Source organism: Phalacrocorax aristotelis, chromosome 6 (assembly GCF_949628215.1).
Source record: "Phalacrocorax aristotelis chromosome 6, bGulAri2.1, whole genome shotgun sequence".
Lineage (NCBI taxonomy): Eukaryota > Metazoa > Chordata > Aves > Suliformes > Phalacrocoracidae > Phalacrocorax > Phalacrocorax aristotelis.
Window position 1 is genome coordinate 17,745,206 of NC_134281.1, and position 22,354 is coordinate 17,767,559.

General features: G+C 50.4%; 1 protein-coding gene across 1 annotated transcript; it reads right to left on the reverse strand.

The window, feature by feature from the left end:
• Positions 1–6,310: 6,310 nt before the first annotated feature.
• Positions 6,311–21,541, reverse strand: RBM5 (RNA binding motif protein 5). The gene is made up of 24 exons (XM_075096264.1): positions 21,368–21,541; positions 20,759–21,221; positions 20,249–20,404; positions 18,205–18,274; positions 17,645–17,718; positions 15,226–15,309; positions 14,467–14,527; positions 14,257–14,322; positions 13,946–14,106; positions 12,899–12,996; positions 12,344–12,431; positions 12,053–12,130; positions 11,895–11,967; positions 11,279–11,364; positions 10,871–10,949; positions 10,578–10,669; positions 9,870–10,034; positions 9,260–9,406; positions 9,108–9,179; positions 8,515–8,694; positions 8,240–8,314; positions 7,668–7,765; positions 7,460–7,589; positions 6,311–6,943 (listed from the first exon to the last, which is right to left on the reverse strand). The coding sequence occupies exons 1-24, from the start codon at positions 21,382–21,384 to the stop codon at positions 6,818–6,820; spliced, it is 2,739 nt and encodes a 912-aa protein (XP_074952365.1). The 5' UTR covers positions 21,385–21,541; the 3' UTR covers positions 6,311–6,817.
• Between the last annotated feature and the right edge of the window lie 813 nt (positions 21,542–22,354).

Consider the following 22,354-nt stretch of genomic DNA (forward strand, 5'->3'; position numbering starts at 1 on the left):
TCTCTGGGCAGAACTGGGTGGCTTCTGTGACCAGACGCTGCTCTTTGCTGCATGACCCACACAATGCTTGCAGACCCGAGCAAGATGTGGGCACCATAAAACGCAGCTGAGGAACCTGTGAGATAGTGGGGTGTTCAGGGATTGCCCCCCATCCTGCTCCCTTTGCCTGGATTTCAGCAGGGGGAGGCAGTGGATCAGGTGTTTTCCAGAGATAGCGAGTGCCCTGGGGATTTGAGCTTGCAGATACCAGCACACCCGCCTCACCGTTCCCCATGGCAGGGCAGCACCAGCCTGCCTGCTCCCACCCGCTGCAGGTGCTGGCAGGCATGTGGGTTCGGGGGGGGGGGACATGGGGGGACCCCAGGAGCAGCTTCCGCACCGCTGGCATGGCTGGGAGCACTCCCGGTGCCAGGCCATCCCTCCTGCACGGATGAGTGGTACCCGGTTAATTAAAGGAAGGGATGAATAATTCCTTTTTATAATTCAACGTCGCGCGGCAGATGCCGTCTGCCTCTTCTTGATGCGCCGTGTGCAGGAGCCCGCGTTATTCTGCTCTCAGCAGAGTTATTTATACACTGGGACATTTTTCAAAGCACCGCTTTGATGGTCTTCCACCAGCTTGGAAAAAAAAAGTAGTCCATCCTAAAATAACCCGAGTGAAAGTCATAGCTCTTCATTATGCACATCTTCAGCTGGGGGGCTCAGAGAACAAAACCCCGTCACATTCCTCCCATCAAATCCACCCTTTTCAAGTGCATTTCAAATGGGTTCAAACCACCGCTGCTGTGGCGGCTAGACGAGTGCTAATGATGCTGCGGGTGCATCCCACTCTGATTCGGGCTGGGGAAAGGGATGGAGCAGGGGGGTGGGGGATTTTAAGCAGCCTCTAGAGTCCACAGATGTTTCGGGGTGCCCAGGATGGGGTTGACCCTGTGGGGACCATGGTGGGGTATGCTGGAGGAAATGCAGTCCCTGTCTTGCCCAGTTTTCCTGCTGCAGGAAGCAGTTTCTCCCCCAAAACCAGGCTTTGGAGGAGGGGAATGAGCACCAAATAATTTTCTCCAAGGAACTGGAGCAAAAAGACCCCAGCTCCCCTTTCCCCATTGCACCTGCAAGCATGCATGCATGCACCCCTTGGGTCTGGTTGCTGCTAAAAGGAATAAAAAAGGGGGGGGGAAGGGGTGGGGTAGAAAGAGCTGTTTGTAGGTGGTGACAAATTCATGTGAAAACGTTTCTGACATGAAGCCATCTCCCATCCAAGTTCCCTCCTGGCAAAGATGGCGAGCGGCTGCCCCAGCTACCACGCCTGGCAAAGGGCCCGAGCTGCTCACCCCCTTCTGTCTGCTGAGGAATGCGGTCCTGGGGCCAGCAGGAGCCCCACAGAGCACCATGGGGGCTTTGGGGTTCCCCCCATCGCCCAGGCTCTGGTGTGCTCTGTGCTGCCTCCATGGCCGGCCCGGCTCCCCAAAATCCTCTCCCTTGTGCTCAGCAAGGGGCCCCAGGTGTTTTGCTTGGTGACCCCCGTGGGGTGCCCTGAGCTGGACTAGGCACCATCTCACCATCTGTACCCACCACCACCTGCTGCCAGCACCACAGCACCCCCAACACTGCACAGCATCCTGTGGCGGCTCACCACCCTGCTGTCTCTCATGTCCTGCTGTCAATCACATGCCCCGATTCCCCTCACCAGCCACTACAGGAAGGTGACTAAGGGGTGTGGGGACCCCTCAGAGCACAAGGTGTTCACTGTAGCCTGGGAAAGAGGGAAACTGAGGTGGCCTGGGACATGTGCCAACTTCCCCAGGCATAAAATGCCCTCGGGCCTTGGCTTGCCCTCTGGGTCCCCAGGGCACTGCCTGCATCAAGCCTTGCCTTGGCTTGTCCAGCTGCCTGTAGCCCCTCAGCCCTGCTGGCCAGCCCCCTCGCCCTCTCCCCCAGGGGCTCAGCTCTGCCACCCCCCACTCTGCATGGCAACCACTGCCAGCCCAACCTGCCGCGGCTCCAGGGCCACCGGTGCTGCCTGGCAGGTGATTGACAGCTTGCTGCTGGCGGCAGGGAAGAATCTCTGCTGGGGAAGCCATTTCTTTACCATTCACATCCTCCTGTTTCGGCATTTCTACAAGGCTGGGGCATCTCCTTCGGGAGAGCCTGCGGCTGGAACATGCCTAAGTGCCCAGGACAGGATCAGCTGCCCCTGTGCAGTGCTCAGCATGGCAGAGCCCCAGGGTCTAGCACACAGTCTGGTACCCAGCCAGCTGCCTGGCAGGGGGATAACTGCTGGGCGTGGCTGCAGGTCCCAGGCCCTGGGCTCCCAGCCCCCATCTGCTTTTGGTTTCTTCCAACAGCATCAGAGGCCCCTGCTCCACCCCCCAGGGTTACAAATTGGGTCCACGTTGCTGCAGATGGCGAGTCAATTAAAACCATCTTTTCTTCTGCCCCAGAGCCATGAAGTTCCCAAGCCAGAAATGGTCAAAACAGCATCCGGGTGGAGCGGTCAAGGGATAAGGGACACACCTCCTCTTCCTCACCCACACTGGTTCTGCAGGGCTGGGTGGGGAGAGTGGCCAGAGTGACATGGGGCCAGCTGTCCAGGGCCACAGGTGCTCCATGACACGGGGCAGGAGGGGATGCTGGCACTGCCCGGCATGGGTTACCATCACCCCCCTAGGGAAGGGGCTGCCCTCCTCCTGGTCCTGGAGCATCCATGCCCCCAGCGAAGGGGCAGGCTGCTGGGGGGGGCTGCAGTGGCACCTGCTGCATGCCGGCAGGTTGCTACACTGTGGCACTGCCCATCCTCCCCGCCACAGCACCATGGCTGAGGCCAGAGCTGAGCGGCTGTGGGGCATTTGGGTGAAATAATTTATGTAGAGAAGGGAATACTATTCCAGGGCAATTCCGAAGTATTTCAGACACATTCAGTAGCTCAGGAGAGGGTGGACCGACAAGGCAGGGCGGAGAAAGGGAAGCATCCATGTTAAGTCCCCTGCAGCGGAGCGGGGACAGGTGATGGAGAAGAGCATAAGCACGCGCATGCACACAGATACAGGCACACGTGTAGGTGCATAAGAACACGCATGGATGTGCAGGCAGCTACACAAGCACATATGCAGCTGCACACACACTCACGTGTGTGCGCCTGCACCCCATCGCCCAGGCTCTCCCTCTGCAGCAGCAAACACAACCCCCCGTTTCAGGCCAGCTTTTGGCACCCAGGATATAAACCCCAGGGAGCTGCAGGTGCCTGGCTTTGGCTGGGACTCGTATAGCCAAGGTGGCTCCAGGCCATGGCTCTCCCCAGCACTCATCCTGCCAGGCACAGCAGGATTCTTGGTGGGGGGTTGGTTGGGTGGGGGGATTTGCAGGAGGGCCATCCCAATCCACACTGAGCCCTGGGGGCAAGCCGAGCTCCTGTGAGCACCCCAAGCACATGGTGCTGCCTCAAGGACTCCAGACCCGTCCCCCTGCATGCCGGGTCTCCAGCAGCCCCGACAGGCAGTGCAGGAATGTTTTTCTGCCTGCAGGCAGTGTTTTGGCAGCAGTGCAAACTGCCAAGCAGGCAAGCAAGGCACGCCTGGGGCTGGCCACGCAGAGAGCTGAGCCCCCCCATGGGTTGGTAACTCCAGTGATTAACAAACTCTGGGGAGAGAGGCTGTTCGAACTAACAGCTTGGCTGGTTTCCTCACCTCAATTAGCGCGCAGGAGCTCACTATGTTCAGAGGGCCTCCTGGAAAGCCAGAGCAAGCCTGGGAGCTTTAATATTAATAACGCTGAAAGCTAGCCAGAAAAATCCCAAACCTTAAAACCAGACCGACAGTGATCTTTGATTCTGTGTATTATAGGAGCCTCAGCTTGGTTGGTGCCGAGGCCCTGGAGGTCACCCTGCAGCCGGCCTCCCAGGCTGCAGCCCTGCCCTAACCCTGCTGCCCCTCAGGAAAGGGCACAGGGTCCCTTTGGGTGTCCTCCTCGCCTGCCAGCCTGGGGCCTCCACGTGCTTTGGGGCTCAGAGACCTCATCCACTACCATCTACAGAGGAGACCCCCTGTTACTGCTTAGCAATAGGGAAACTGAAGCACAGGATTGCAGTGCAGCCCTGCCTGCTCAGGGTCTGCTCCACATCCCCTCCTGCCAGCACCCTGCTCCACAAACCTCCCTCCAGCACCCTGCTTCCCTGCTAGGACCCACACCAATCTGCATCTGGCATTTCAGCTGTGGGCCAGCGCCCTTCCAGGGCAACCTGCATCAGGATCAGGCCACGAGGAGAGGCAGTGTCCCTGGCCCCGAGGTTGCTTAGCTGGTCAGCCCCAGCAGGACAGGTGCCCAAGGGCACGCCCCTCTGCTCAGGGGGGGTCCTGCCTCAACACCCAGCGCTTCTGGGGCTGTCCCTGTCCCACGGCTTCTCCCCCGCTCCACCCACAGCGATCAGTCCCTGGGGAGGCAGGGACACTACGTCCCTCTGAAGGCAGTAGGCCATGGTGCATTCAGTCACGAACAGCCACGTTGTGCTGCCTAAATTGGAGGCGTGGGTGCTGGCAGGCCCTGGTGCCTCCATGCCCTGCTCCAGCACCTGGCACAGGGGCTGGAGGGCATGCCAGGCAGTGGAGGGGCTACACACCCCCATACCACCGCCTCTCCCCCTCCTCAGTGCCCAGCAGCAGTGCCTTGACCCACCCACGATGTGGGGTGGGCTGCAACTCCAGGACCCCCATTAAGCCTGGCCAGAGGCAGCCAGAGCTGGGAGAAGGCTGCGCTGTGTCCACTGCAGGCAGGACCCCCCTCTCACCTGGGGCATCGCCCCTCCTCAGGAGGAAGCACTGGGAAGGGGATCGATGGGCTGGAAAGAAGCTGAGCTGTGCAAATGCACTATATCAACCCATTGAGCCCGCCTGCTGGGAAACAAACCCCCCCTCCGTTTACAGCCCAGAGCAGCAAAGCACTTTGCCACATCACCAGCCGGGGCACACAGGGAGGTGGGGGAGGCTGCTGCAGGGCACAGGGGTCCCTGCTGCAGTGCGCCATGCCTGTCTCCCCCTACCATCATCCTGGGGGGGAAACTGAGGCAGAGAGCTGGCACTCCCGGGTTGTTTTAACCCACCTAGCCTCCTCTGTGGAGCCAAAGACGGGACGCAGCACCCTGGGACACAGCCCTCCACCCACTCTCACCCCGAGCCTGGAGCAGTGACTTTGGCCCCTCGCTCTGCCTGCTCACGGGTCCGGGGGCTGCACCCTCTCCTGCGGCCGGGCCCGCAGCGACACGCAGGGCGCCTTGCGCAGAGGCAACGCACGCGTGACGGGTGCGCGACAGCCGGGCCACGCCTGCCACCTGGTGGCACGGCCCGGGGACACAGCTGCTGCTGAGACACGAGGAGGCACCCCGTCCCCTCGCCGGTCCCGCATGCGAGGCTCCGGTGCCCGGGGCAGGGGTGGAGGGCTTCCCAATCAGAGATCGCTCCAAAAACAAAAATCAGGCAGTGGCCAGTCCGTGGGCCCAGGGTCCGGAGGCAGATCTGGCAGGGAGCGAAGGGAGCCTCACCCGAGCCCCTGAAAGGAAGCCATGATGAACTAGCCTCAACCCAGGCAGGAGCCTTGCACAAGAAGGGATGGGGTGGAAGCTGCTCTTGCTCCATCCTAAACCATTCCTGTGCCTGGTGGCCTGGCTACATCCTGGGGAAAGGCTACTTCTGGTTCAGCTTCCCTGGGGAGGCTGAGCAGACGCCACAGCCAAAGGCATCAGCAAAGGCAGAGGCCAGGGCTGAGCCCTTCTCCGCTCATCTTGGCTCTTGGCAAGGGCGACATCAAAGACACAAGCGCAGGCAGAGGAGAAATGCAAAAACAGTAACCAGACAGCTGGGAGAGGAGACAGTGGTTCGTTGTCCCCCAGCCTCCAGCAGCTCTGCAGCCCTGTGCCTGGGAGGCCCAAGGCCAGGAGGAGTACAGGAACCCTGTGCCAGACTCAGACTCACGCCCCTGCCCTGAGGGGCCATACAGGCTGGCCACCCTCTCCTTCAGCCCGCCACACGTCCAGCTGGTAACACCCAGGGGCTTCCCAAGCAGGACCTGCAACCTGCAGAAGACACATCTGTTGGTCCTCTCCCACTCCCACAGCTATGTCAGGAGGGGATACAAGATCTGGTCCTCCTGCAGCCAGCCTCCATGCTGAAGCTGAAAGACAACACAGGGACTGAAAAAAGCAGGCAAGCAGAGTGCTGCATGGAGGAGACTCCGTAATAAAGTCTCAAGGAAGAAGCAGAACCACAGAAAGGACAAGTAGCACTGGCAACTAATTCTTCATTCACCCACTGAGAAACAGAAACAGGATCATTTTTGGATGTATTTCTTTTGGAAATGAGCCAAACTGGCAACTAGAATCATAGTCTTCAAAAAGTCTATACAAAGATGTATCATACAAAATGTACAGGGAAGTTCTCAAAAAACCAAAACAAAAACAACAAAAAAACAGACAGACAATACAACAAAAGGAGAGCAGAGACGGTGTGAAACCACAGCTAACAGGTCCTGCCCCTGCTCCAGAGGGCAGGAGCGGCATCTGGACAACACGCTCCAAACACAAAATACATTACACTATATACAGGACCGTATAAAGATCAGCATTCCCTTTGGTCTAACCAGGAGCTCTCCAGCATGAAGTTGCAGCAGTTTGGACAATCTGCTCATGGAAGTGTTACATGCTGAGAAGGAAAAAAGCCCAAGGGAATGAAATGGTCAACTCTAAACCATAACCAGAATACAGCCAGGCCACCAAGGCTACAGAGTTTAACAGTCAGTTCTGGCTAACAAGTGCTTTGCGGGCCAGAGCGCATTACTCCATCTCCGTGAAGCGAGCAAACATGGCTTTCCGCACTGCGTCTTTGTACGAATCTGCAGTGGAGACACCGTAGGAGCTGCCCTTGGCTCCCAAGCCAGCTCCTCTCATTCGTACTTGGGCCTGCAAGGGAAGAAAGACATGCTTCAGCTCTACAGTGAGGCGCCACGCCACCACGCAGGACACTACAGAAAAACTCATCAGTCCAGCCAGCTTCCCAAGCTCCCCTGGGGATCCCACATAGCCATGAATACCAACACCAGGAGATCAGACGGCACACAAAACCCCATGCTTGCTGGCATCACACCACTCTGACCCCACCCCCACAGCAGCTGAAATGAAACTGCACAGAACACATCCTAACAGCGTGACCCAGAGTGCAGACAAACCCAGGAAAGCCAACAGCTGGAGGGAGAGCAGCCCATCCTAAGCAGCACCAGGGTATGCAGACCGAGCACAGGTCCACTGCCACAGTGCCTCAGGAGCTGAATTCTGAAGGAAGGAACAGCCCTGACTGTCCAAGTCCTGGCTCTGCCCCAGCTTTAGCATCCAATGGGACAGAGGCAGGAACTAATGTGAAGAGAGACAGCTTTGCTGTGGGCAGCACACCTCATCAAGGAAGCATGCATCCCTACTCACCTCAATGGGTGCTGTGATGCCCTGACATTTTCTTCCCAAGCCTGAGCCTTCCCTCCAGCCCATGGCCTGCAGCATCTTGTTGCCAATGTTACTGTTGTCGAGGCCATCTTTGGTGGGCTGCTCATAATTACTGCAGGAAGAAGAGATCAGTTAACTGAATCGCTCATTGTGTACTGAAGCAATCGCTGAGGAGCTTTCAGATACATACACCGTGCCAGCGTCATAGACCTTCTTGCGCTTTGGCTCAGGGGGCTCTGGGATGCCGTACTTCTCCCGCCTCTCAGCTGCTCTGTCTCTGTATTTCATCTGTAACAAGGGAACCAGATTCAGTACTGATTTAAGAGACACTTTTGTTCATCTTTGAACTATGGAAGTAATCTAAATGCCTGCTATTATAGCAGGCGGCAGTGGACAGCTTTCTAAAACGTGGCTTGACTAACACCACAAAAAGAACCTCAAACTCAGGTCCCTGGAGCACAGCAGAAGCTGTGCTGGCGTGGGAAGAGCTTGGCCGCAGCACCAGCTGCATTAGCTGTTGATGGCCGCTCCAAGGTTTCTGGTCCTGGTCTGGCAGCCCTGAGCTGGAGGTGGAAGGACCCTTGCCTGCTAAATAGCTGCAGGATACGGGACACTTCTCTCCACAGGACAGGGCAGCTCTGAAACTTGACCCGAGAAGGGGCTGGCTTACAAGGATTATCTCGAGTGACACATGTCAGGATAAGGAGAGCTCAACTTATCATCTGTGCACGTTTTCCATTAGCCGCTCATCTCAACACTGACCTCTCTCTCACGCAGCTCCAAGGCTTCAAGTTCCTGCTCTGAAAGCTTTGATCTCCTATAGATATCCATGTTTTGCTGAAACAAAGAGATTCACATGAACATGAAATGCACAACTCTTTACATAAGCAGCTGACTTCTGGGAGAGCAATACTCCACCTGCAACTATTTTTACTTTAAGAGGAACTGCTTTTCGAACAGCAACATGCATCAACGGCTTTGGTTTACACACTGAATTATGGCAACTAAGCACCTTCCCGACAGCACAGCATAACTACCTTGTGCAAGTCGGACAGCTGCTGGTGCCGAATCAGAGCATCTTTGTTTGGGAACTGCCTTCTACACAGCAGACAAGCCATCTTCTTCCAGTCGGTCAGCTTCTCTTCCTCGTTCTCCATTCTTTCCAGTAAGTCCTCATCGTTATCACTATCACCACTGTAGGCAGCCACAAGACCACGCTGGAAAGGAAGGACAGCATTGAGGGGAGTGCAATGTCACCACTAAGGAGGAGAGCCCAGGAAGAGAACACAGAGGCTGACAGGAGAGGCATCACTCATTACTGAAGATGAAATGCAACTCAAAAGAACCACTGCAGTGGCTGCAAGACTTAGCTCCCACTAGCCAAACAATTAGAGTACAGTATTTTTAGAAACCTCAAAACCTCAACTGAGCTCAAGGCCAGAAGAAACCACAGCTTTTCTCAGCATCTGTCACCCAGCCCACTGCACTTGCACCAGACCACTGTAACCACCACAACCTTTTATAGGTGGTGCCATGGACATCCAGGTTGGAAAGCAAGTATCTGCCAGACCTCCTCTAGAGCACTTTACCTGACAGGTATTCCCAAAGGTTACTGGTATCTCATACTCACCTTCAGCGGATTCTCATCATCCCCATTTTTCATCACCTCTGGCAAGATCTGCTGTCTCTCAGACAGAGCTCCCTGGAGGAGACAAGAATGCGATTAGCACTGAGCTCTGCACCATACCACACCCCGCTGCACACTACTGCCAGCACCTTCACCTTTTTCTCAAAGAGGGCAAAGCCTGCATCTGCAGCTGCTGACTCCTTCCGCTCCTCCTCCCTAGTGCTCAGTGGCTGGAAGCTGTTCTTGAAGTTCTCTTTCTGCTTGTTCAAACTCTTTGCCCAGCGCTCCATGTCTTTTGCAATCTGAAATGCAGAATGGTTTGCTCAGACAGCTCCCCGCACAGCTATCGATCTCCTATGACACAGATTCAATTTGCAGTTTCCAGAACATGGCAACCCACCACCTTTTATTTTTATATCACATGACACTAGACGTAGTGCAGCTGTTTCCCTGCATGCAGTGTTCAAAAATACCACCGCTTGCTTGTTTTACTATATGAGCCCTTCTTATCAATCTAATCCTCTAAGTGACAGCTCAATTATACTCCCACTGGTCCTGGCATGATTCCATATGCGTTCCTCCTGTGCAGGGCTTGTTTCTGCACTGAAACCTTGCCAACTCCACCTCTCTTGAGCCCTCTATGATGCCTGCAAACTGCATGCATGCAGCCCACCAAATAACCTAGGATTTCCTTCGTCATGAAAAAACTATTCTCTCATTCCACAGAAGACACTAGCCCAGTTACGATCCCATTTTATCTTTTACCTGTTGAGCTGTTTTACTCTTAGGCTTCTCTTTCTTCTCCTTCACTTCTTTGGTGGTGGTTGTGGTAGCTGTTTGTTGGTATGTGATACCTTCTGCAGCAGGCATGTACGTCTCTTTTTCACCATCCCAGTAAAGATACTGCTGGGTTAAGGCATTGTAGTAATACTGCCAGGGAGAAGAGGAGAGTCGGACAAGTGAGTGCCTCATACAAGCTTCCCATCCACAGGAGAACCCAAGCAAGGTGTCTGATTCAGACTACCGCATCAAATGAAAAGCATTTTGCAGTGTACAAACAAGTTTTGCAGACTCTACAAAGGAGTCAAAAGGCATGAATTGGCTGAAGCCCATCCCTAAACACAGGCATTCTACCCCAGAGCACTATGGAGAACCTTTTCCCTCTCCCAGGAGACAACCCACCAGAGCCCAGAGCTGGGTGCACTTTGCTGGGCACTCTGCTATGGAATAGCTCTATTACAGCGCCTGTGACAAGTGCTAATCCTCTATGGGCCAAAATAGGAGGAAAATTAAGGAAAGGGGAGAAAAATGAAGGGCTACACCAGAGAGAACTCAAGTCCCAGCCCTAGGCATGCTGCTAAGTTACCTGCTAGGTTCAGTATTTTATGCACCTCAAAGTTTCACTCACATGATGAGAGACAGGGAACTAATGGACCTTAACAGTTAAGACAGGTGGGAAGAACTTGTGTTTACCTGGGAATTAGGATCATAGTAGAGCCCTGTTGTAGGATCATAATAATATCCTGAAGATTCATCATATTGGTAGGTGGAAGTGTCAGGAACAGCTGTAAAAGAAAGCATGGGACATTTGCAACCACAATGGCAGACATGCCTGTAAAGGGCTCTTAAATTGCCCGTGCAGAATACTCTTCAGGGACAGCTTCGCCACTGACATATGGTGATAAGAGTATTCAGCCAATGCCGAGTCCCTCTCTTGCTACACAGTGACAGATACCTGTCCCCAAAAGCAACTCTCAGTTGCTTACCGTACTTTGTTCCAGGGACCACGCCAGTTGGTGGAGCTGCTTGTGCCTGAGCGCTAGTGGTAGGTGGTGCTGATTGTGTCTGAAAAAAAACCCAAAACCAGGAACCTCAGTTAGAAAATCTGTCATGAGGAGCAAGAAAACAAGGACAGTGAGCCAAGGCACGAGCAGCCCACATCACACATACAACAGCTAGCTCCTCTTCACCAGCAGGCTCAGCACTCACCTTTAAGAGCAAAGCTATCACAGGAAAGAAATGGCAGATGACTTAGAACACAAGCACTGTAACTAACCTGCAGACACTCAGCAGCTTTGCCGCACCACCCACTTTAAGAGCAAAGGCCACAGCTAAGCCAGATATGCGACATAACCCTGGCATTGAAAGCAAGGAATAATTAGTGCTGTAATTACCGGAGAATCAGGTGAGTTTGTCTGTTGATTATATAACTGAGGACTCTGGGACACAACTGCAGCTGTGGTGGTAGTGACCGGAGCTCCTGCCAAGAGAGCGCAATAATGGATAAGCCAACTCATTTGTAAAACAGTACTTCATCCTAGGGCTAAAATTACTTTGTTTACAGTTTCAGCTCTTAATTCCAGCTCCAGCAGCCAAACAAGGCAATAAACGTTCAAAAGGAGCAAATACACAGAGGGTATTCTCTATGCAGACAAGGAATAGTTTCCTTTTCAGGAGGAAATACTCGGCTCCCGAAGTCAGCAACATTTGGCCTCTGACAGCTGCTAGCACTAAAGATTTGTCTAGAGCTGCTTACACAGTTCTCATGAGTTCGAGGCTTTTGTCAATAGTCTGAAACAGAGGCTACTCTCTCATCTCGCAGACTAGAGGTCCCACTTGAATGAATTTGTGATGGTTCTCTAGTAACACATACTCATTCAGACATTCTGAGAGCAAAACGAGCCAAGTCTCCCTTTACTCAGCAAACTAACACTAAGGCTAAGGTAAAATACCACTATTGCAAAATTATCATTACAAACAACAGCATCTCCCATGTGTCAGAAGTACTACCTGATATGGTAGCTGCGTCTGTGTCCAACACTCCTCCTTGATTTTGGTAGTACTGCTGATAATCCTGGGAGTACTGCAAAGGGAAATGCGTGACAATGCAAGACGAGCAGATGCCCAAATTACAACCTACTGGTTAGAGCACAACTGCCAGTACTAACCTGAGCGTACTGTGTGTAGCCATCCTGTCCTGACTGGAGGTAGCTGTAGTCAAGGGTGCTGCCTTCTCCAGTCTGCGGCTGAAAGACAAACAGGCAATTTTTGTCAGGGTCAGGGAAGTTACTGCATTTAAGAATTTCAACACTGCTTAGGCTCCAGCCTAACTGTCAGAGCAGATCTGTCATAGCAGCTTTGGTCAGCTCAACCAAGCAAGTGGCCAGCACTGAAATCATATGCTCTACATCTTCATTTTCAGGAAAGCAGGACTACAAGCAACAGCCTCCAAATCATACCTGAGTGGATGACCACTGAGCTGCAGCAATGGCTGTACTTGCCACAGAGAAGGCGCTGACTCTGTTACCATCTGGGAGAAGCAAGTCTCTGTAACCACAAAAAAAATCACACATCTGAGCAAATACTGCTTTTTTCCTGATGCATTTCCCTATGCAAGGAGGTAAAGCCTGCCCCTACAAGTGGTTTTCTTAATGGTTAAAAACATTTTGATTGTAATGAATGAGCCAAAGCATTGCTTGGCAAGTAAAGGAGCTTTGGATTCATTGCTGTACAGTCAAGAACAAGTCACTAGGTCTCCAAGGAAACAAGCGTGCTGTGTACACAAGCAGTTACGATGCTATCTTCAGAGGACTGGAAATGGGGGTGGTAGGAAATGCTACTTTCACTCTCCTCACACACAATAAAGAGCAGGATGAACGCAACACAAGACACTTAAGGGAAACAAAACTTTGGAGTGACAGTAATCATAACAAGAGCCTGGGTGACAACTACAAATCTTTAATATAAATTGGATGGAGAAGGGGGGGAAATAATCAACTGCTATCGCAACTCACTTTCTGGCACTCTTTGCAAAGTCAACACCAATTGTTTTGCCATCAATTTTTAATGGTGGCTGAAGACTCTGTAAAATCTGCAGCAGTTGAGAAGCATCCTACAATGAGAAATACTTATTATGAAAGGTAGGTTACTGAGGAGGATTCAGAAGTTCCCATAGCTCCACCTTTTCACATATATGCCCCTCAAAGCAGCTAAAACTTTAAGAGCACCTCCATCTCCTCACACTATACACACTTAGAAGAGGCACAATGAGACTGATCACAACCCATGCGCAGCGCGGGTTTCCCTGGGTCACTAAATATTAAAACATGTTCTAAAATCTTAGTTTTATAAAGCAGATATTTGCCCCAAATTACTCTGAAAGGGAGGCCCAGCAGAGACTGAGATCAGCCACCCATTTTCATCCAAGAACAAACTATTCCGTTCTGCCTAAAGCAGGTCCAAACAGATCACTTTGCTGATTGAGTTTGGAATATGCAGGAACAGAGATACGACCGCCCTTCAGGGACCCTGTGCCAGTATTTGACCTCCCTCAGTTAACAGGTTTTCCTTGTACCTCACTGCAATTTCCCATATTTCAATTTATGGTTGTTGCTTACATTCCTATCACTGCCTACCCTTGAGAATAACATCTCTTCTGTCCCTGCACCCTCCCACCGGATGCTGCAGAAAGCAGTGAGATCCCCCTTCTCAAGATGAAAGAAGCCCAATTCTGTGCACCTTCTCCCACATTCAATGCCCCAGCCCTTAATTTTTGTGATAAAAATATGGTCCCAGACTACTATTTTTGTGATCCAAGTGCGAAGCTAGCCTTCAATCCAGAACACCACTCTGCTACAAAACTAGCTTTCTGATGCATTAACAACATCCTACCACCTTCTTTCCAAACTGCAGCTAATGATGAAAGGCTTTGACACACTGAGTGTCAATTAACCCTCGGTGAACTGAGGTGGTCCTTCAGACAGCTCAAAGGCTCTGAAAACTTCAGCTATGGAAGCACATTAACAAGCTGTTTCTCTCCAACACATCAGTAAGGCCCTCACCATGGCAGAAGACAGCTGCACAAACGCAAAGCCTCTATTTTGCTGAGTCTGCTTGTCTTTGATAAGACGAATATTATTGACTGCCAGAGATGCATAAGGAGACAAGGCAGTCATGATGGATTCCACTACTGTGTGAGGAGCAATGTTTCGGAGAATGATGGCTGAGGAGAAAAGAAGAGTATGACATTAGCTGTACATGCAACAGCTTTCCAGAGTACTTCAAATTCTGCAGTGGGCAATCCAAGGTACAGGAGGGACTTTAGTATCTGCATTTACGTTTCACATTATATAATTAGTCAAAGATAACTTACTATCACAGTAATAATCCACAGACTGAACGGCTTCTGCTGCTCCAGGTGGCACCTCCTGTTCTGAATCTTCATAGGAAGAGGAAAATATTTTAGTCACAACATGGCTCACTCAAACCCCATTTCACAAACCAACCTAGGACCCAGAGTGAACTTTGTTACCTACAGTCTCCCAGAAAATCAAAAACAGCTGAAGAGATCAACCTAACGTACCGAATTTGTCCGCTCCACAGCGGAAGCATTTTAGCCTCCTTCTGAAGTTGTAAAGGCAGCACTAGGAGGAATAAGAGAGGCCTAGTAAGAACTCAGGTAATTAGTAATCATTTCTGGCATTTGCTGTACAATAGTGAAAACAAGACATTGATACAAAACACAACAGAGCTAAACACATCAGCATGATCAAGAACAGCAAAAGCTACCCATGTCCATATCACAGCTGCTTTTCAGAACATCCCAGACACCTTTTTCCTAGTCTTCCTGAATTATTTCGGTTTTTTAACTGTGTAGTCTTCAATTTACAATCCCAGGCATAGTAACTAGTTCAGAAAGCAGTGTCAAAATGAAACACAGGCTGGAAACTTAATTTACCTTTATAGAGGTAAAGTGTAATTACAGCTGGACAAAACAGCCTGGTCATCATCTTACTACTCCCCTCTCCACTTAGGGAGGGTCAAACAAAGATTGCACAGAAATATGTAGGAGACCAGCAATTCAACGCTAGATTAGCCATCACTTAATGACTTCACATTCTAGTGCAGTTCACCACCCGATCTCCACGTCTTCTGGGACAACACCTTTATCACTCTACTTTGCCAACACAGCTACAAAACCTTTTTGTTCCTGCACCTTACTACTCCGATGATCTCATCCAGACCAGCAATATGAATCACGTACCACTTTGTTCAAACCACTGAGCTGATGAAGAGCACTAAAGCTAAAACGAATTCCCTCCAATAAAAGCATGCACTGTACCTTGTTGCAAAGCCAGTCCTCAAATTTAGGCCTGGGGTTGCTGTAGTGCATCGCAATCTGCTTCCCTTGAATCACCAGCTTTTTCTGCAAAAAAAGTGGTTTCAATTATTCCTGCATCGAGGAACACATGTCCATTTTCCCATGGCAGAGCACCCTTCGGAGGAATCAGTGCTCCTGAATTAAATGGACAACATATGGGGAGGATGTGGAGGACAACCACCGCCACCTACACCCTGCCCATCCAATCCTGCAGAGAGGAGGACGAGGGCAGTAAGAGAATGGGATGTGGAGCAAAGATAAACGGAATCAGGGTGTTGAAAAAGCTGCCAAACACTAAACGCTGACATGGAACCAGGAAGTGTCTCGAAGGAGACAAAGTCCTAACCTGCTGCATTCAGGATTAACACAGTCTTAGGAGTCTCTTTGCCCCCACATTTCTATTCACTTCTGGTATAGCTCTGAGCGACTTTTTAAACATGTCCTTAGGTGACTGCTTCGCTTCTTCCCCTACTCCAAACACCCCAGACCTTTTAACAATCACATTTGGATTACTTTTCCAAGCACTTTCTTCAGAAGTGTCCCTTTGAAAATACAGTAATTCCTCCAAAAGGGACCCTGCTTAGACTTCTTGGAGGCTGGATTACAAGTGCCATCAACTGAAACATAACTCAGAGTGGTTTCCTTTGACTAATGCATCAGTTCAATTGGAAGCCTGCACAAGAGGTTTGTGTTCTTCATTCAGGCAGGAGCTCTCCAAAATGAGCAACTAGACTGCAAATGAAGCTTCTCCAGGGGTAGGAAAAGTTCATAATGCTTTCAGCATGTCCTCTCACTCTGACTTCAGAGGAGTTAGGAATTTACATCTATTTAAGAAGCCTTGATTCGCAGCCTCACACTTTGCCAAGCGTGGGTATGCAGAACGCCCTTTCAAAATATGGCCATCAACTTATTTCAAGCAGGTGGAAGTATGTCTGAGGAAGTGCGTATTAGCAGCCAAACCCCAGACACTTTAACAGAAGAACTATTTTTATAGAAGGTTGGCTTACTGCAGAGGTACCACAGAGGTGCCAGGACCAGTGACTTTTCTGGTTAACAGGGTCTGACATAGATCTAGCACGTAGTATGAATAAGGCTTTCACATTCTGCACAACTAAATAGGGCAAAGCCATTTCTCCTACCGGCAGGAGGGAGGGTTGGAGGGCCCAGCACTCACTGGATATGCACACATAGAAACAAAGCTGCTGGCATAGTTGCAATACATCATTCTTTCATCTAACAGTCAGCAACCGGGCTGCTGGGGAGATTCTATGTTTTCCCTACTACTAGGGTGGCTGGTTACTGGAGTGAATTTGAATATGTTTCAATAAATTGTGCATCAGTACAGCTTTGTATATATTAAAATTATCTTATTTCTGAACAATCAGCATTCATTTCTTGATGTGTCTTTCTGCTGCAACCACCAACCATACTGAGCAGCACATCAGGAAAAGAGTTACAACGCTGCTCTCTGGCTGGGGAAATCACCCACGGTACAGGACAAGTGAAACCCTATTCCAGCATAAGGCAAACAGCAACTTCCAGCTGCTGGAACTAACTGCCTACAAATCCCATGACAGTGCTTTTTTTTTTTTTATACACAACAGCAACAGAGCAGGACACCACTCCTCGTGCTGACCAATGACCTTCACATCAAATACTCAGTTGTAAAAACAAACAAAAAAGACTTGATACACTTTGCTCACTTTTAGAGTATTTTTAAGTTCTGTTGTTAAAACAGATTATGAATAGTCAAAAAGGAGCAAAAGCCAGTGAAACCGCAGTGCAGCAGGAAAATCTCACTGGAAAAGAAACTAGGGAACTCCTATGCATTTTGGCTCCTACCAAGTCATACTCCAAAAAAGCCAAAATATACAGCATAATGTATGTGAGAACTCACTCCCTACCAAATTTACCTGGAATAAACATGCTCTTCCTCTAGAAGAGTCAGTTCTCCCCCATTAACTGGGGGAACACCCTACTGCCATGAACTGATACTTCTCTTTCAGTGCTAATTCCAATGTAACACAGAGATCTGGTGCTTTCTCTGGCAACAGAGAAGGAAACACCAGATGGAAGCAAGTTCGGATTTTTTTAAAGACTACCTGCTAAACCTTCATGAGCCAATTAAATTAAACCCAAGTAATTTAAAACAATGGCATATTTTACCAGGGAGTGCTCAAAATCGCCAATTTTCTCTCCTAATGTTACCTCAAATTCTGTTCTACTGTTACAAAATTTTAGTATATACAAAGCTTTTTATTCTTTTAAATTACTGTTATGGAACAAAACCACTCCTTCCACCTTTATTTTCTTTTTTTTTTTTTAACTGTACAGACTTGTTCCATTTTCAGGAATATCTAGACTTGGTGAGTGAAGCAACCTGATTGGCTTCCATCCAGCTGGTAGCATCTTGAAAGTGATAAAACTCCACGAAGGCGAAACCACGGCTTACACCTAGAGACAGCATTCAGATATAGACGGGATACTTGTGTTAGTCAGTTCCTTTAAAACAGGTGCATCTCTCTCCAACTGCTTCATTACTTCATGACAAAGCAGCTTTACAAATGCGACGTCAACTGCTGGGATCTGCTCGTTATTTTGCCATGGCAAGGAACCAAGCTCCCTTAACTGGCTACATTTCACTCGATTTGAATCCATGTTTAAAGGTAACCATGCAACAGACTACATACTATTAAATGGGTTTATACTAGTATTACTTACCAATACCTGTTAACAAAACCCCCTGCAGACAGACTTCTTTTAACATGTTGACCATCTATCTAAAAGTCTTCCAAAAAGCCACATTCCTTAGCCATGGCAAACCTTTAATTTTTTTTTTTTTTATTATTGCATGTGCTTGCAGTTTGGGGACAATTCTGGATACTGTTTTGGGCTAGGGAAGAGGAAGGTGATGTCAAAAACTGGATTAAGAGCTCTCACCTGTCTTTCTTTTCATCAGCCTCACGTCTGCAGGCTGAGGACCTTCAAAGGACTCAATAAGCTCCCGGATCTGCGTGAGATTTTAATCAGACAGTTAAATTTTAACATCTTGGCAGACAGCTAGGACAGCCACAGAAGCAACCTACCTTACAGTACATACAGGAGGTATCTAGAAACATAAAATTCTCAGTGCTACCTCAGAGAAAAAGAACACCTTTAGGGAGAACCTAACAGGAGACTGATGAGCACCAGACAACCCACACAGTCCTTTGCTACACTAAAACAACTGTCGTCTTCACTTTGCAGAATCCTCCAGAATCTGAATCACTATTGTCTTGCATTCCAAGGTTGTTTCTGCTAGATTCAGTAAATACTGTGTCTGCTCCAAAGTTTTTGTAAAGAACACTACTAGCATCCCTCTCCCTGCATACCTAAATACCCCTGGCAAAGGCAAACGAGACTGCTATACTGGTGAGGCTCCATGATGTATATATTCTTAAGCCTCACACTACGGTTCTCATCCTCTAATAGTTCCCCTTCTGTTTTCCAGGGGACAGAGTAGACTTATGAAGAAGGTATCATCAAAGAACAACCTGAAGAGACATCAGTTCTTCAGCCGTAACACAGCTGCTTAAATTGTGGCATAGGCTACATAAATTACTGTGGCAAGGCATGTAAAAAAGAAACACGTTAACAAATTTTTAAACATTAGGGTAGAAGACAAAAAGAGTTTTTTCAGCAGCTCTTACAGAACTCAAACTACATTACATCAACAGGGCTGCTCAGCAGACTCGGAACCAATCTAAAGCTGCCCATTTATAAGCTGGCTGACTCCGACCTCTTCAGTGCAAGTAGCTTTTTTTCCATGAAAAAAGTGGAAAAAACTGAGATACATGTACACTTATATACACAGAAGTGCTGAAGTAATGTTAACTTAAGAAAACAACTAGTATTTCCAATATGCATCATCTGTACTCTAAAGATGAGTCCAGAATTTAAAACTTTCCCACAAATTATGCTACAGTTATTCGCACAACTGTTGAACTACAACATTAATACCTCAAGACCAAAAACTGTTCTGAAATGTTGCGTGTAATGTCTGACTGGGTTGTCTCGTTTGGATGCAGGAGCCTACTTTATCAAGCACTTAGGAAAACTCAGACCAGCACACTGATTAAAAATAACAATATTAGGAAGGTAGTAAATAATCAAGAAAAAAAGAAAAAATTTTATTGCCGAAATGGTGTAGAAAGGATCCTCCATGCTAGCAAACGATGCACAAAGATCCCAGAAGCAGAGGTGAAGTCTGCCTGAAAACAAACTGGAACTGTAAAAGCTCAGCTTTTAGAGGGTTCACCCCCACCCCTCAAATGACAGTTGTACATTTGTATTTCGGTAATCAAAACAATCCAGCAAGGAAGAAAAAAAACAAACTCAAAAGCTGATCACCTTCCTTATCTTTCTATCAAAAAAAGTTAGATAACCGTGTACGAAGCTCATCTGTACTTGCTCCGTCAGCTCCACAGCAGCCATTTTGACTTCCACAGCTGTATGCACACAAAGCAGCTTTGTGCAGGGGTGTACTGAGCTGAAGAGCTCGGTGTGTGTGTAACCCACCAGTCAGAGCTTCTGGCCTCAAAAAAGACCCAGAAAAATGCAAGTAAGTGCCTCCTCTCCATCTCCCTCCCCCTCCCCCTCCCCTCACTCTCTCAGTGGGGAGGGGGGGAAGAAAAAAAGCTGTCCCTTCCCTCCTATACAGAGAAGCTGAAGAGAGCACTCTTAGGGAAAGCATCCAAACATGCATTTAAAAAAGACTACTGACAGACTGTTCCATTTGAAAGAAGATGCTTAACGTTCAACTGACCTCTGTTACTTAACAGTGACAGTTTAAATCCTTTCTGGATTCAAAATGGCAGTGCCACTAACACGTTGGAGCGGGGGCCACCATGATGCTGCTTTCAACAAAATGGCACCAGAGACTACCACATAGAGCTGCCGATTTCCCAGGGTGCAAGAAGAGCAAAGCCCCATCCTAGCTACTTACATCGTTCTCTGTAACCGTGATGGGAAGGCCACGTAACATGATAGTTTTGCTTTCTTTCTCATCATTAATGTCGTTCCTGTAGTCGTGCTCTCCGTAGTCACCATCGGAATGGTATCCATCTTCTGATTTGTCACTGTTCCTGCGCTCCCGCTCCCTCTGAGAAGGCAGTGCTCAGAATTAACCACCGCAGTTCTTAGCGGCATGTCCCCGCAATGCCAGAAAACCAAAGGAAGACAAAACCACCGACTCCCCATACAACCATTTTTCTCAGGTTTGGTCCCAACAGCCTCAGGCAGAACACCGAACTCACTCGAACTCCCGCTTCACTTTCGCCCCGGCAAAGCCCCGGGACGCCAGCCCTGGTACCGGGCTGCCCGGCCCCAGGAGGGCTCGTACCGGGACCCCGGGCTGGGGCGAGGCCACCAGCGCCGGTCCGCCCCCTCCCTCCCCGCCGGGGCAAGCAGAACCGCAGCGGCCACCGCCCCGGCCCGGCTCGCCCGCCTCACTGACCTCAGGGCTATCGTAGTCGCGGCTATCGTAGTCTCTGTCATAGTCTCGGCTATCGTAGTCCCGGCTGTCGCGACTGTCGTAGTCTCGGCAATCCCGGCTATCGTAGTCCCGGCAATCGTAGTCCCGGCTGTCTCGGCTGTCGTAGTCCCGGCAATCGCGGCTATCATAGTCCCGGCAGTCGCGGCTGTCACGACTATCGTAGTCCCGGCAGTCCCGGCTGTCGCGACTATCGTAGTCTCGGCTGTCGTAGTCCCGGCAGTCTCGGCTATCGCGGCTATCATAGTCTCGGCTGTCGTAGTCCCGGCTATCGTAGTCGCGGTAGTCATCGTAGCGGTCACCGCGGCGCTCCTCACTGGACCTCTTATAGTCAGAGTCTCTGCGCCGGCTCCGGGACTCCCGCTCATCACGGTCCTCCCTCTCCACGATGGAGCCGTAGCGGCCGCTCCGCTCCGTCCTGCTCACCCTGAGGGGCACAGCAGACCCGGCTCAGAACGAGAAAAACCCGCAGCGACCCCGACCATCACACACCAGGCGGGGCCCCCCGCCAGATCACCCCCTCCCCATCCATCCATCCCTCCCTCCCTCCCTCGCCCTCCTACACACACTCACCGCTTGTCCGATCCCATGACGCCGTCCACGATCCGCAAGCACCCGACACAGCACTAACCGCCACCACAGGGCGCCGAACACACACACACACGCAACCCCTCACTCCCTCGCCACAAAATGGCGCCGAGGTGACTGGCTGTCTTCTACCCAGCAGGCACCGCGCCCGCCGCCTGGAAGTTTCCAGGAGGCGCGCAGGCGCTGTGGTAGCCGCCAGCCGCGGAGCACACCGGGAGTTGTAGTGCGGGGCGGGTGGCCCCTCCGCAGCCCTGGGTGGGAGTGAGTCTCCTGGGGGAATTCTCCCTTCTTCCCCGCGCTTTCTTGTGGATCGTGGGATCACGGGATGGCTTGGGTGGAAGGGACCTCCAAAGATCATCCAGTCCAACCCCCCTGCTGTGGGCAAGGACATCTCGCACTAGATCTTGTTGCGCAAAGCCCCATCCAGCATGACTTTGAGTACCTCCAAGGGTGGGGCACCCACAGCTGCGCTGGGCAACCTCATCAAATGTCTCGCCACCCTCATCGGAAAACATTTCTTCCTTACACCTGCCCCCTTTCTGTTTAAAACCATCACCCCTTGTCCTGTCACTACAGGCCCTGGTAAAAATTCTCCATCTTTAGTCTCCATCTTTCTTTATGTATTGGAAGGCCACAGTAAAGTCCCCCCAGAGCCTTCTCTTCTCCCCAACCCTTCCAGCATCTCAAGCTCCCTCTGGATGACATCCCTTCCCTCACACAAATCAACAATACCACTCAGCTTTGTGTCACCCGCAAACTTGCTGCGGGGGTACTCAATCCCACTGTCTGTGCTGTTGAAGATATTAAATAGGTGCCAGTACGGACCCTCAAGGGACACCACTCCTTACTGGTTTCCACTTGGACATTGAGCCATGGACTATAGAAGTGAGAAGTGGGAACCTCTGGAGAGGGTGGTGGGCCCATGGAAGAGCACTTTTACCTACAGATCCAGGCATGAGGAAGCAAAGAAGA